This window comes from Schistocerca cancellata, chromosome 7 (genome assembly GCF_023864275.1).
Source record: "Schistocerca cancellata isolate TAMUIC-IGC-003103 chromosome 7, iqSchCanc2.1, whole genome shotgun sequence".
In the NCBI taxonomy this organism is placed as follows: Eukaryota; Metazoa; Arthropoda; class Insecta; order Orthoptera; family Acrididae; genus Schistocerca; species Schistocerca cancellata.
Genome location: NC_064632.1, coordinates 180912139 through 180928643, shown reverse-complemented (window position 1 = coordinate 180928643; position 16505 = coordinate 180912139). Strand labels below are relative to the sequence as shown.

Here is a 16505-nt window from a genome sequence, read left to right as displayed (position 1 = left end):
CTATTGAATTATTATGCTTACAGCGACGTCTATTGCTACATTTTGTAACTGTTTATTTTTCTTCTGTCATACGTTTTTCCCCTCCTCCGATAATATTCCGTTGCAATTTGACGTCATTCAGACCAGTGGTGTTATTTCTACAGCGGTTTGAAAGTTAAACTTTAATTATAATCACCCTGCATATCAAAATTAGAATTTAGGTGTGCAATCATAGCCCTTAATACGAGGTTGTCTTAAGTTCCGCAGTACTCTGAGCATTATCAGCACTATTTTAGGTCGTGGGCGACGTTAAACACAGAGACACCCACCAACGCATTTAATAGGCCCGAGCGCTTCAATATCCCGAAATATGCCAGTAATGCCCAGTACTGCTTAGTCATGGACACACAGCAAGCTCTTGCTGTGAGTTTCGCAAACCACAGAGACACCGCCAGCAATTCGACAAGGCCTTGACGGTCGTTGTATTTAAGCTGCCGCGCTCGAGTCGCCAGAGCAGCACCAGCGACCATGGCGAAGGCACGCAAAATCGTCCTCGCCAGAAGCTTCCAGGGAGAGCCTCGACCGGAGGATTTTCGCGTCGAGGAGGAGGACCTGCCACCCCTCAAGGATGGACAAATCCTAGCTGAGGCAGTCTACTTTAGCGTTGATCCCTTCCAGAGGCTTCTCGCAGGCTCGGAGAAATACGGACAGAAAGTGGGAGACACCATGATCGCGGCCCAGGTAAAGGATCTCAGATCTGCTTTCTTTCCTTGTCTGACCCAGTCTGGTAACCAGTATCTCAGTATGGCCACCCATATGCAACGATAGTGACGTCACTCAAGTGACGTCATAAAAGTTTTATGTGGAAACAGGAAGATACTGCAAGTGACGCCCTTACTGCTACTGTACTGCGTTTTAATTTTGTGATGCGTTTAGACTTCCACGGCCATCGATGACCACCGTTTAGAAGTTGCCTAGTCGTTGCGTTTCAAAACACTATCAGTCTGTTCATGTTTACGGTGGGCGCCACAATAAATGCGTGTGAGAATGTTTACTCAGGACTGCACAAGATCAGTGTTTAAGCGATCTGCTTTGAACTGTTACAAGCAGGTCTTCTATCAGAAGCTGGTGTATCACCCTGTTTCCTCTACACCTGTTGCAAAATTATTGAAATACAAGTGAGATAATTGGTGTGATTTCTATAAATATTTGATTCATTTTTACTGCTGGCACAACCAATAGATAATAATGTGAGTATTACATTTAGTTTCTCATTTCATCATCTACTTTCATCAGCATCACCTAATTTAATACAACTATACTCAGCCTTATTTTAGTTGTGTTGATACTCATCTTATAACCCATTTAGGAGAAATTATGCATTCCATTCAAATTATATCTCAAGTCATTTTACTTTTTGACAGAATTTCAATGCCGCTGGCAAACATTAGTGCCATTATTTCTCCTTCTGGAACTTTAATTGCATTCCGAAATATCTCCTTAGCTTCTTTTACTGCTTGCTTAATGCACAGTTTGAATATCATGATGGATAGCCTACAACCATGTGTCCCTCCCATTTCAGTTACGGCCTCCCATTCATGTTCTTCGACTCTTACAACAGCAGCTGATTTCTATACAAGTTGTAGGTGACCTTTCACTATATATACGATATGTCACTGCCTGTGTTGTTCCGAAGTACGATGCACATGCATGCATGTCCGAACGATTATTGCATTGTACTTCGGACCGACACAGATGCTGCAATATCGTATTTATCGGCCGAAACCGGACAAGCAATTTTCAATTAAAATGTCTCCCCTGTACGGGACTATAGTGAATGTACGACTGCAGGCTGTAGATACGTGGTTGATGACATGTGGAAGTTTCGGTCTCGCCGTGAGCTGTGCTCGCATAGCCAAATGGTACGATAGCTCAGCGTGTTCGATCAGAGGGTTAGCTGCTCTCTGAAATAAAAAATAAAAAAATCGGAGTGAACGGATCAACGACGAACCTCAAAAGATGCCATGGGACGTCCGCCCCGAACAAATGCAACGAACTATAACGAACAAAATGAGATCAGAAAAAAAAACGGCAAGGCGTCCGCTTGTGACGCGCAGGAAAGCCGGTTTCGAGTTCCTGTCCCGCACACATTTTCGCTGTCGTCATTCCATTATACAGCTGGTGTCTGACCGTATCCGCAACTGCGAATACATTTCAAGCATTTGAATAGCTATTTTTCATCCCTGGTAACTTCATAATTCTAAAGAGTGTGTTTCAGTCAACACTGTTATATGCTTCTTCCAAATCTACGTATGCAATAAATGTAGTCTATGTTCCCTTTCTACAATCCGTCTTCTAAGATACGTTGTATGGTCAACATTGTTCTGCATTTTACTGCATTTCTCCGGAGCTCTAATTCATCCTTTCTCTGGTCGGTTTCCACCAGCTGTTAAATTCTGCTCTGAGCAATTCATGTTAGTGTGCTGCAACCACTACTTATAATACTGACGGTCCGGTAATATTCACACCTGTCAGCACATTCGTTCTTTGGGCATGTCCTGTATACCAAGTGAAATAGTTTAATCGTGCTTTATTCTTCCAAGGATGTTAATGATTCTGGGAATACAGCCTGTTGTTGTTGTGGTCTTCACTCCTGAGACTGGTTTGATGCAGCTCTCCATGCTACTCTATCCTGTGCAAGCTTCTTCATCTCCCAGTACCTACTGCAACCTACATCCTTCTGAATCTGCTTAGTGTAGTCATCTCTTGGTCTCCACCTACGATTTTTACCCTCCACGCTGCCCTCCAATACTAAATTTGTGATCCCTTGATGCCTCAGAACATGTCCTACCAACCGATCCCTTCTTTTGGTCAAGTTGTGCCACAAACTTCTCTTCTCCCCAATCCTATTCAATACTTCCTCATTAGTTATGTGGTCTACCCATCTAATCTTCAGCATTCTTCTCTAGCACCACATTTCAAAAGCTTCTATTCTCTTCTTGTCCAAACTATTTACCGTCCATGTTTCACTTCCATACATGGCTTCACTCCATACAAATACTATCAGATATGACTTCCTGACACTTAAATCTATATTCGATGTTAACAAATTTCTCTTCTTCAGAAACGCTTTCCTTGCCATTGCCAGTCTACATTTTATATCCTCTGTACTTCGACCATCATCAGTTATTTTGCTCCCCAAATAGCAAAACTCCTTTACTACTTTAAGTGCCTCATTTCCTAATCTAATACCCTCAACATCACCCGACTTAATTCGACTACATTCCATTATCCTCGTTTTGTTTTTGTTGATGTTCATGTTATATCCTCCCTTCAAGACACCATCCATTCCGTTCAACTGCTCTTCCAAGTCCTTTGCTGTCTCTGACAGAATTACAATGTCATCAGCGAACCTCAAAGTATTTATTTCTTCTCCATGGATTTTAATACCTACTCCGAATTTTTCTTTTATTTCCTTTACTGCTTGCTCAATATACAGATTGAATAACATCGGGGAGAGGCTACAACCCTGTCTTACTCCCTTCCCAACCACTGCTTCCCTTTCATGTCCCTCGACTCTTATAACTGCCAACTGGTTTCTGTACAAATTTTAAATAGCTTTTCGCTCCCTGTATTTTACCCCTGCCACCTTTAGAATTTGAAAGAGAGTATTCCAGTCAACATTGTCAAAAGCTTTCCCTAAGTCTACAAATGCTAGAAACGTAGGTTTGCCTTTCCTTAATCTTTCTTCTAAGATAAGTCGTAAGGTCAGTATTGCCTCACGTGTTCAGTATTTCTACGGAATCCAAACTGATCTTCCCCGAGGTCGACTTCTACTAGTTTTTCCATTCGTCTGTAAAGAATTCGTGTTAGTATTTTGCAGCTGTGGCTTATTAAACTGATTGTTCGGTAATTTTCACATCTGTCAACACCTGCTTTCTTTGGGATTGGAATTATTATATTCTTCTTGAAGTCTGAGGGTATTTCGCCTGTTTCATACATCTTGCTCACCAGATGGTAGAGTTCTGTCAGGACTGGCTCTCCCAAGGCCGTCAGTAGTTCCAATGGAATGTTGTCTACTCCGGGGGCCTATCGCACGTATTTATATTCAGGTCTTCTTTAAATTGTTCTCCTAGTATCGCCTCCCTCATCTCATCTGCATTCACTTCCTCTTCACCTTCCATCATATTGTCTTCAAGTTTCTTCTTTGCATACAGTCCACCTACATACGTATCCGACTTCGGAGCTTTCCCTTCATTGAAGTTAAAATCTTCTGGGTTATATATGTTTCTTCTAAAATGTTCGACGTTTCGACCCCTCTGCTGGGATCTTCCTCAGGATCTTTTGGTGTCCACTACTGCTAGATCACTCTAGCAGTAGTGGACACCAAACGATCCTGAGGAAGATGACGCGGCCTAATAACCCCGAAGCTTTTAACTTCAGTGACAACGGCCACGAAAGGCTGCAGACTTACATATTTCCCTTCATTACTTGGTATTGAGTTCCAATATATATCAAATACTCTTTTCTACACCGATTCTTCAAATGTTCTATATGTAGCATCAATTTTTTTTAAAGTTATGCATATTTAACCAGTTTTGTACGAGGCGTATTTAGAAAGTAAGGTCCGCTTAGGCCGAAATGGAAACCACTGTGAAATTGCGATGTAACTTTGCACAGATGTGTTGGGCAGTGTCTTTAGTGTGCCTGCTGATCGCTTCACGTCTCACTTTGCAGTTCAGAGCCAAAGTGATCACGTAGAAATGCCTAAAACAACAGTGTCTCCCGCCAAATATATGGATCTGGTGAGAGAGCCTGAAACTATGCACATAGCATAAATGCCATGCGTTTTTTTTCTTCAAGACAATTTTCAGCCGCATTCTGCAGGGGTAATGAAGACGCTTCTCCAGCGTTTTCTGTGCGAAATGTTTGATCACCCACAATACAGCCCTTAATTGACTGGCTCAGTTGTTCATCTCTGCTCACGTGAACCTCTAGCTACGAAGATAACATTTTGTCACAAATAACAAAAGGCAGACCAGCGTAGAGAATTGGCGGAAAGGACAGGCGGCTGCTTTCTGTGAGGAGGATGCTGGAAAGTTTGTACAACGCCACGATAAATGTCTAAGTCGGAGTGGCGACTATTTAGGGAGGTAGCTGGAAGGTGTGGCTAACATCTACATCTACATATATACTCCGCTAGCCGCCAAGCGGTGTGTGGCGGAGTGCACAATTCGCACCAAAGTCATATCCCCCCCCCACTGTTCCAATCGCGCGAGGGAAAAACAACTGTCTGAACGCCTCAGTACGAGCTTCAATTTCCCTTATCTTTAAATGGTGATCATTGCGCTATTTGAAAGTTGGTGGTAATAATATGCTCTACATCCTCGGTGAAGAGCGGATTTCGGAATTTAGTGAACAGCCCCTTCCGTTTAGCGCGCCGTCTATCTGCAAGTGTGTCCCACTTCAAACTTTCTACGAGATTTGTAACGCTCTCGCGATGGCTAAATGTACCAGTCACAAATCTTGCCGCTCTTCTTTGGACCTTCTCAATCTCTTGAAACAGACCCTACTGGTAAGGGTCCCATATAGACGAACAATACTCTAATACTGGACGAACTAACGTGTTGTAAGCTATTCCCTTTGTTGAAGGACAGGATGGCTTCAGGATTCTACCATAAAGCGCAATCTAGAGTTCGCCTTATCCGTTACTTGTGTAATCTGATCATTCCATTTGAGATCATTTCGAATAGTCACACCCAGATACTTGACGGATGTTACCATCTCCAAAGACTGGGCATTTATTTTGTACTCGTACATTAATGGGGATTTTCGCCTTGTTATACGCAGTAGGTTACACTTACTAATATTGAGAGATAAATGTCAGTCATTAACTGTTAAGAATAAAGCATTTTTGATTTTTCACTGTCGTTTTCATTTCGCGACCGATCGGACCTTACTTTCCGAACAACCCTCCTATTTAGCCTCTAGCTACTCCTTGCCCCGTTTGTCAAGATCATTATTTAGATGTCTGTATTCGTTTTTCTTTGCGTCATTTGCTGAATTTTGTAGCTTCTCCTTTAACTTTTGGTAAAACGATATTGCAATAACAACATAGTCTATTGAGTAGCTCTCATCTATCATGTAGGCTATGACGAAAATGCTGCAGTTGTTAATATCCTTGTTAACTCCCCGAATTTTTGGAACAACATTTGGTAGCGGTTCTCAGCGAACAGGTAGCCTGTAGGTTTCATAAGTTTTTTGTGTTAGTTACATGGATTTCTGAAAGAACGGACACTGCTGACAATGGACAGTCGTACGAAATGGTTCAAATGACTCTGAGCACTATGGGACTTATCTGCTGAGGTCATCAGTCCCCTAGAACTTAGAATTACTTAAACCTAACTACCCTAAGGACATCACACATATCCATGCCCGAGGTAGGATTCGAACCTGCAACCGTAGCGGTAGCGCGGTTCCAGACTGTAGCGCCTAGAACCGCTCGGCCACTCAGGCCGGCAATATAAAATACTTTCGAAATTAATTCGCTGACCGGGATTCATTGACATGGCGTAGTATGTCTGTACCTAATATATCTGACGTCAGGGATTCGCAGTCGGCGAGTTTATTTCAGATTTTGTTTGTATTGCGTATTAATCATTTCTGTTTGTTTTCTACAGTGCGAGCTAGCAGCGACCAAATTGTCTCTAAGCTGCCTTAGCGCTGAAAAGTGAAAGAAATATGAATATACACTCCTGGAAATTGAAATAAGAACACCGTGAATTCATTGTCCCAGGAAGGGGAAACTTTATTGACACATTCCTGGGGTCAGATACATCACATGATCACACTGACAGAACCACAGGCACATAGACACAGGCAACAGAGCATGCACAATGTCGGCACTAGTACAGTGTATATCCACCTTTCGCAGCAATGCAGGCTGCTATTCTCCCATGGAGACGATCGTAGAGATGCTGGATGTAGTCCTGTGGAACGGCTTGCCATGCCATTTCCACCTGGCGCCTCAGTTGGACCAGCGTTCGTGCTGGACGTGCAGACCGCGTGAGACGACGCTTCATCCAGTCCCAAACATGCTCAATGGGGGACAGATCCGTAGATCTTGCTGGCCAGGGTAGTTGACTTACACCTTCTAGAGCACGTTGGGTGGCACGGGATACATGCGGACGTGCATTGTCCTGTTGGAACAGCAAGTTCCCTTGCCGGTCTGGGAATGGTAGAACGATGGGTTCGATGACGGTTTGGATGTACCGTGCACTATTCAGTGTCCCCTCGACGATCACCAGTGGTGTACGGCCAGTATAGGAGATCGCTCCCCACACCATGATGCCGGGTGTTGGCCCTGTGTGCCTCGGTCGTATGCAGTCCTGATTGTGGCGCTCACCTGCACGGCGCCAAACACGCATACGACCATCATTGGCACCAAGGCAGAAGCGACTCTCATCGCTGAAGACGACACGTCTCCATTCGTCCCTCCATTCACGCCTGTCGCGACACCACTGGAGGCGGGCTGCACGATGTTGGGGCGTGAGCGGAAGACGGCCTAACGGTGTGCGGGACCGTAGCCCAGCTTCATGGAGACGGTTGCGAATGGTCCTCGCCGATACCCCAGGAGCAACAGTGTCCCTAATTTGCTGGGACGTGGCGGTGCGGTCCCCTACGGCACTGCGTAGGATCCTACGGTCTTGGCGTGCATCCGTGCGTCGCTGCGGTCCGGTCCCAGGTCGACGGGCACGTGCACCTTCCGCCGACCACTGGCGACAACATCGATGTACTGTGGAGACCTCACGCCCCACGTGTTGAGCAATTCGGCGGTACGTCCACCCGGCCTCCCGCATGCCCACTATACGCCCTCGCTCAAAGTCCGTCAACTGCACATACGGTTCACGTCCACGCTGTCGCGGCATGCTACCAGTGTTAAAGACTGCGATGGAACTCCGTATGCCACGGCAAACTGGCTGACACTGACGGCGGCGGTGCACAAATGCTGCGCAGCTAGCGCCATTCGACGGCCAACACCGCGGTTCCTGGTGTGTCCGCTGTGCCGTGCGTGTGATCATTGCTTGTACAGCCCTCTCGCAGTGTCCGGAGCAAGTATGGTGGGTCTGACACACCGGTGTCAATATGTTCTTTTTTCCATTTCCAGAAGTGTATGTTTTAGTGGACTACGCAAGGATGAATTCTTGACGGGGAGTTGTACTGGATGAAAATCCAGTTGCGTGGAAGATGGGCGTGATTTGATTACAAATCAAGGCAGACTACAGAAATTTCACCTTAAGCAATTTCAAATAATTTTTTTATTCACTGATTTTTTATTTTTCTTAATTCATTCATCAGACGTACAACTAGTTGATGAATACCGACAATGTCAATTGAATATACATCAGAAAACATTCGTGTAGTAATCTTCTATGAATACGGGTAGAGAAATGAAAGCAAAACTAAAAATGTTAATCGGGTTTCGAACACAGGGCACAAAAAGTGTGAATTCTCTACGCTAGCCACTGTACCACTTCTTTGGTTGAAATTATTGCTCTCTAAAAGGCAGATAAAGTACCTTGACCGTCGTTTTTTCAGAAACGGTCCAGTATCTACGTATAAACTGAGACATATGTTCATTTATTTTGACCCCTCTTCCACTGAGCGAATTTTCTAGAAAATCTGGTTATGCCACTTCTCGTTTTATCCTCATAATTGGAGACGGAATTTAGTTTTCGTTCGAGTGTTAGATCAAGATACTTTTATTGAATTAGTTGGTGGATTGGACGGTTGTGATTTGTAAGGTAGAAGTCTTCGGGAGTTCATGCTTTGGTGGATTTTCCTATAATGATTCATGAGTTTCTTGCTGGTTTGTGGGATAAGTAGGTACTGTTCAAGAATGAGATGAAGATGTTGAGATGGACATATCTATTTGATGAATGGAGGGTTGGATATATGGCAAGATAGGCGGTGTCCTTTGGATAATATAGCAGCTGCAAATGGAGTGGGATAAGTAGTGATTTTTGGATATCAGCTGTGCGTACAAAACAAATGAGTGGTGACAAGACGGCTCCATGGAGCACACATGCAGTTTGATGGAGAATTTGAGAGAGTGTACTGTTGCTTGTTAAAGTGGATGGTTGGCTTTTCATAAAGAACGTAGTTATACAAATATAATTGCTTAAAAGCTTATAGAAAACAAGCTTGAATAAGTGACCAGAATGCCACACATGGATAGGAATAGGAAGTGTGAGTATGACACTTGTTCTGGTGTTCGTACAGGAAATGACTAAGTGAATGAACTTGAACATATAAAGATAAATTTTGATGCAAGACATTTTAGATTTAGGAAGAAGGGAATTTCTGAGTTTGACCGAGAATCGAGATAATGACCAATACAAAGTAGAGGGTTGCATAATCTTGCAGCGGTCTATACAAAGGAGAATGTAGATTCTTTAACGAAGGGGAATATCGTAGAGTCACTAGACGAGTGCTGTGTTGTGTTTCTTTACAATGATGGCTTCAGTATCGCTTGCTGTATTGACACATCTAAATTGGTTCATGTTATGGAGTTTATGAATTGTAACTTGGTAACTAGGCAGGTAATCGATGTTTCTATGCCATCATAGACATATGAGGTGAGATCAAATTTGGATTTTCATGGCTAATTACAGTTCTTGAAGGTAGTAGGCGAAAATATAGGCTTTAATAAGATTGCTAAGGTGAAAATGGTGACTTGGAAGCGATAGATAGCGTGGTGCAGGTTGTGAATGGTAAGCTTTGCAATATTTACTTGAGTACTTACTTGAGATTATAGTTCGTGAAGATTGCGTATACCTGCATGACTGAAGACAGTTCCAGATTCGTTTAGCATTAAGTAAATTACCCATCTGTCTCTAAAGTGCAAGTGACGTGTACCATGTCCCACTTGTGGTTCGAACTGAATGAGCGGTAGAGATTCTCTGAGAATTACAAGATTTCATGGAGTGAAAGGAGCTTGGTGAGAGGTAGTTTTAGTTAAGATTTCTTGAAAGAGAGATGCAGCATTCATTATGTCATCGGGATATTAAAAATTGTGCATGGGGGCTTAAGTAAATAAAAAAAGGCAAATAATTTTAATTTTTAGTCGCTGTCTGTCCGGTTACGCAGCCTCGTAACCGGTTGGCCCTGACTAGTATTAGTACGCAATCTGACTGCATAGAATAACAACAAAGAATGAAAGAAAACTTCCGTTAACACAATTAATTAATTAAATCCCCAGCAACTATAAAACCTACAAAACAACAAAACACAAATGTAACTGTTCTGTGTGTGGAAGTGTGATTCAACATACACATCTGGCACGGTACTTCCTCAATAAGACAAGATATTTTAGATACCATTTAGACTGAATTGATTAAATAAAACTGAAATACTATAATTGCACATAGAAACCCGAATTACAGTCTAATACATGAACACGAGCCAGATGCTTTGTTGACTGAACCTGTGACCAAGAGGCATTATTGTTTAAGACATTGAAATATTTAAAAAAAAGGAATTTTTTTACCTTCATATATATTGACGAAAAGTACACTCTAGTCCATCAAAGCAATATAACAATATCTGAACAAGCACTCTCCATGGGATATTCTCAACAACGACACGCTACTGCAACATTTCCACAAGCACTCTCTACCACCGCCTCTCGACAAGAACTCTCCACTACGACATCTCGACAAGAACTGCCAGTGGAGGAGGCTGAATAATATTCTTTGGCGCAATCTCTGGCGCTGTGACTCAGTGTAGCCACCTTTCAATTGGTAGGGTCAGATTGGTTGATCTGGGTGTGGATACACTTCTGGTAACCATTCTTAGGTAGCGGTAGTTATATTACATTAGTTTGGAAAGTACTGGGTATTTTGGTGCGAACTTTGTGTGTGGGTTGGGTCACAGTTCCAGTTGAATATAAGGCATCTGCATTTATACATCAAGGAAGTTTTCAAATGCTTTCATCAGATAAGAGTGGAGTGCCTTCTCTGGTAGCCGTTGCAGGGAACAGTAATTAGGCCACGTATGAGGAAGGCAATAAACTGGCGCTATCTGTTACTCTCGACTTTAGAGAAGCTAAGGATACTGAGGTCAGTATCAATTATACTGGTGGAGTAGGATTGATCTGCTTAGGGTAGGAACTTTTATGGGATCGATATTACGTCTTATTAACGTATTCTTACGTTTCTTATGTCTTGAGAGTTGCACATTTAGTCATACGTTCATTTGTCAAGATTGAGAAATAGGCACGGTACTGCCACTGGTGGGTGAAGTGGGACCCGATATACCATGCCACCAGCAGATGTCGCCACTTGTGCTGGTGCTTTGTGTTATGGTATCAGTGTGGTAGTGTAACGGTGAGGTCTGCCCACAGGTAGCACGGATTGTGGAGAGCCGGGCTGCAGGTTTCCCAGTGGGGAGACACATCGTGGCCTACTGGGGGTGGCGCGACCGCACAGTGGCTGATGTGGGGCCCGACGTGCCGCCCCCCGTCGTCCAGTCGCCCCCCATGCTGGTGCCAGACCTGGGGGATTTGCCGTTGTCCCTGTCCCTGGGGGTGCTGGGCATGCCTGGAATCAGCGGCTACTTCCCACTGCTGGAGGTCTGCCAGCCCAAGGCGGGAGAGGTGGTCGTGGTCAGCGGCGCTGCGGGCGCTGTGGGCAGCATAGTGGGGCAGATAGCGCTCATCAAGGGCTGCACTGTCATCGGCTTCGCCGGATCTGACGCTAAGGTACGTATGTACATTTTGTTCAACTTGCTTATATAACATGTGTGTCTAATAGACAGGAATATCTTCAGTGGATGGGAGAGTGGAGGGGATTGCAGTGCATAGGTGGACAATGGAGTCAGGGTGTAGATGGAAAGCAAAGCAAGAAGTAAAGTGGGTGTGTACGTTGTTGACAATGCGATGTGTGTGCATTGTGTCTTGTATTTTACGAGTCAGTCTGAACAATTCAGCCAGATGAATTTAGTATCAATACTGAAAAATATTAAAAATCTTCTTAAACTGTCAACTTTTTGGCTTTGTGTACGCTGTAACTCTCCAATGTGTTACACTGACGAGCCTAAGTGGGGCGAATGGGAGACACCAGCTAACACTAGTCTTAAATTTCTGAGTGACATGGCACAAAAAACTACAAGTTAGTGCATTTGGGCACTAGCTGAACATTTTACAGAGAATTGAGAGCCTTTCCTGTGGGTTGGGACAAAAGTACACTCCTGGAAATGGAAAAAAGAACACATTGACACCGGTGTGTCAGACCCACCATACTTGCTCCGGACACTGCGAGAGGGCTGCACAAGCAATGATCACACGCACAGCACAGCGGACACACCAGGAACCGCGGTGTTGGCCGTCGAATGGCGCTAGCTGCGCAGCATTTGTGCACCGACCCCGTCAGTGTCAGCCAGTTTGCCGTGGCATACGGAGCTCCATCGCAGTCTTTAACACTGGTAGCATGCCGCGACAGCGTGGACGTGAACCGTATGTGCAGTTGACGGACTTTGAGCGAGGGCGTATAGTGGGCAAGCGGGAGGCCGGGTGGACGTACCGCCGAATTGCTCAACACGTGGGGCGTGAGGTCTCCACAGTACATCGATGTTGTCGCCAGTGGTCGGCGGAAGGTGCACGTGCCCGTCGACCTGGGACCGGACCGCAGCGACGCACGGATGCACGCCAAGACCGTAGGATCCTACGCAGTGCCGTAGGGGACCGCACCGCCACGTCCCAGCAAATTAGGGACACTGTTGCTCCTGGGGTATCGGCGAGGACCATTCGCAACCGTCTCCATGAAGCTGGGCTACGGTCCCGCACACCGTTAGGCCGTCTTCCGCTCACGCCCCAACATCGTGCAGCCCGCCTCCAGTGGTGTCGCGACAGGCGTGAATGGAGGGACGAATGGAGACGTGTCGTCTTCAGCGATGAGAGACGCTTCTGCCTTGGTGCCAATGATGGTCGTATGCGTGTTTGGCGCCGTGCAGGTGAGCGCCACAATCAGGACTGCATACGACCGAGGCACACAGGGCCAACACCCGGCATCATGGTGTGGGGAGCGATCTCCTATACTGGCCGTACACCACTGGTGATCGTCGAGGGGACACTGAATAGTGCACGGTACATCCAAACCGTCATCGAACCCATCGTTCTACCATTCCTAGACCGGCAAGGGAACTTGCTGTTCCAACAGGACAATGCACGTCCGCATGTATCCCGTGCCACCCAACGTGCTCTATAAGGTGTAAGTCAACTACCCTGGCCAGCAAGATCTCCGGATCTGTCCCCCATTGAGCATGTTTGGGACTGGATGAAGCGTCGTCTCACGCGGTCTGCACGTCCAGCACGAACGCTGGTCCAACTGAGGCGCCAGGTGGAAATGGCATGGCAAGCCGTTCCACAGGACTACATCCAGCATCTCTACGATCGTCTCCATGGGAGAATAGCAGCCTGCATTGCTGCGAAAGGTGGATATACACTGTACTAGTGCCGACATTGTGCATGCTCTGTTGCCTGTGTCTATGTGCCTGTGGTTCTGTCAGTGTGATCATGTGATGTATCTGACCCCAGGAATGTGTCAATAAAGTTTCCCCTTCCTGGGACAATGAATTCACGGTGTTCTTATTTCAATTTCCAGGAGTGTAAATGTGGTGAGTGGTGGCCAGATCTAATAACGTAGACACTGGAAAGAGGAGACATCGAACAATCTCAACATGTGCTTACATCATACTAGCACTCAGATGGTGTTTAACGTCTTTTGTTAGTTCATTCGAGATTATTCCTGACAAATACATACTCAGATTACTATACAGCATTCTGTTGGGTTGTATTGAGTCCGTAGGACGCTTTGGAAATGAGGCATGCTTTCATCTTCAGGCGAAAACCGAGGGATGATGGATTGATTTTTGAGATGTATTTTTCAAGAATTCTTGGCTCTCGTTCGTCTATGGAGGGTTGGGCCTCTGGGTCAGTCCAGCAAATGCTCTCGTTGGTCCAATAACTTCATCAATTTTTCTGTGGTTCTGAAGTCGTCTATGTTTCTAGTCGGCATTTTCTCACCAATAAAAATGTATGCTCTAAGTGATAGCGTAATGACAAAAAATTGGCTAAAAAGGGTCTCAAAATGACTGAAAAGAACTTAAGATGACTGCCAAAAATTATATTGAAACTGGAGAGACTGAAAATTTAGTAAAATATTTCTTATAACATTTTTACCCTTTTAAGATGCAGATCATAATTCGCGAGTTTTCGTTGAACTGCGATCGATAACCAAAGCATACAGAAAAAATGAAAAACAAACAGTTATGTGTTAATCTATATTATTTGTTTGTTATTGATATGTATCAATGTGTGTGAATCCGTTGATAGACACAAATAGTCAAAACTTTACTGTTCTACTGATTTAGTTTTATATAAGCAGCACACGCTGCTTTAGCAGGTAAAAGTAGGAAAGCAGAGGAAAAGTGCTCGTGTCGGGGCACAAAAAAGGCGAGTATATTCCTCTTTAAAAGACTCTGACAGAAAAGTGGGGAACAGGTGTCTCAATCCTCATTCCGCCTTCCTCGCTGCAAATTCTGGCATTAGAACATAGTCTGAAAGAGAGCAGCACAGAGACGGTAACAGTAGAAGAGAGACAGTGTCAGCGTGAGAGAAAGTCAGAGGAGACAGTGATGTTGGAAGAGAGGTGGGTGAAGACAAAGGGTGCGGGAATCAAAGGGAGAGAGAGGAGATACTGATGGACAGCGAGAGACAGAGGCAGGTAAAGAAACATGACAGGAGAGAGAAACGGTAGGAGTAAAAGAGAGAGGAGAAAGTGGAAACGAAAAATACAGATGAGTGGAGACCTTACATAGACTTGGTGGGGTGGTAGGTCTGCACCCTCACAGACCGGCCAACTTCAACAAGTAGGTAAAGGGGACGACATATTTTAGATGGAAATTTTAAACTCGGGGTGTGTGCGAAGTATTAAGTTACATCACCAGAACTTTTAAGCCGCTGAGGTATGGTGGACACAATAGCAGTGCGCAAGAAAGACTAAAGGAGACAGTGTAACAAGAGACAGTGGCAGTGGGATATTGTGTAAATCAATGGGAGAAAAAGGAGACAGTGGGAAACAGGCAAATACAGACAGTCGTAGTGAGATGGAAATGAAGTATGAAGAGACCCTGATTAGAGGGATTTATAATTTTCTGTGTGAAACTGGCATGAATATACTAGCATTTCAAATTTTTTTGTGAGGAATGTATAATGAGGACTGAATCAGCTGATTCTCCACTTTATTGTAAGAATCTTTTAAAGAGGCACACGTTTTTGAGCTAGAGCATTTTTCCGCAGATAAGAATATATTTTTTTTACACAAAGACAGGAATTCATTGTTTTCGAAGCTAATATAAGCCTGAGATATGTAAGCAACTTAGCAAACAGGTTCAAGCAACATCTTGTACTGCTATGATACATGTCTCTTGTTCTCAGGTGAAATGGTTAAAAGAGGAGCTGGGCTTCCATTACGCGTTTAACTACAAGACTACAGACGTGTCCACTGCTCTGAAGCAGGCTGCCCCAGATGGTGTCGACGTGTACTTCGACAACGTGGCGGGCGACATGAGCACTAAGGTCATCAGCCATATGCGCCACCGTGGTCGCATCACTGTTATCGGCGCCATCTCTCAGTACAATGAGTCTCAGTCCCAAAAGTTGGTCACCCTGCCGTTCACATTTCTTGCCAATCAACTGCGTGTTGAGGGCTGCTCCTATACTAGGTGGCACGACCGCTGGGACGAGGGAATCACCCAACTGCAGCAGTGGGTAAAAGAGGGAAAACTCAAGTACAGGGAAACTGTGAGCCACGGCTTTGCCAATACTCCCAAAGCCTTCATCGGTATGCTGAGAGGCGAGAACTTTGGGAAAGCTGTTGTAAAATTGTGAACACTCCTCATCTATCAAAAGTGGAAAAGTTTTGCTCGATTTAATTCAAATGTTCACATCTTTAATATATGTGTTAGTATATAAGCTGCTGGTAAGAATTTCGAAGAGTTCTTGACTGATTTATTTCAAATTTTTACGCTAATCTCTAATAAATGTTTGGACAGACATAGGTTATATGTTTTTTGATATATATGTTGAATAAATATATACGAGTATACAACATGCAAACAGAAACATTGTTCACAAATACCTCGAAAAATTCTTCACAGTTTTAAATTCTTCACAGTTTTATTTCTAATTTTTACGCAATGTTCTGGTTATATGATTTTTGATATATATGTCGAGTAAATATATACGAGTATACAACATGTAAACAGAAACATTGTTCGCAAATACCTCGAAAAATTCTTAACAGCTTTATTTCTAATATTTTCGCAATGTTCTAGTAGTATTCGGTCACACATAGGATATATAATTTTTTAAACAATAATGTACATTTATTTTCTTAAAACTGACTGCGGGAAAGGAAAAGTTGTGCTGTGAAAATGTGCTGTTTCGTTCTTTTTCTCGAAGTCAA

At 44.1% G+C, this 16505-nt stretch overlaps 1 protein-coding gene across 1 annotated transcript; it reads left to right on the top strand.

The window, feature by feature from the left end:
* Positions 1-482: 482 nt before the first annotated feature.
* LOC126091875 (prostaglandin reductase 1-like) lies at positions 483-16196 on the top strand. The gene is made up of 3 exons (XM_049907157.1): positions 483-720; positions 11384-11740; positions 15476-16196. Exons 1-3 carry the CDS (start codon positions 508-510, stop codon positions 15926-15928), a joined length of 1023 nt encoding a protein of 340 aa, XP_049763114.1. The 5' UTR covers positions 483-507; the 3' UTR covers positions 15929-16196.
* The last annotated feature ends 309 nt before the right edge of the window (positions 16197-16505 follow it).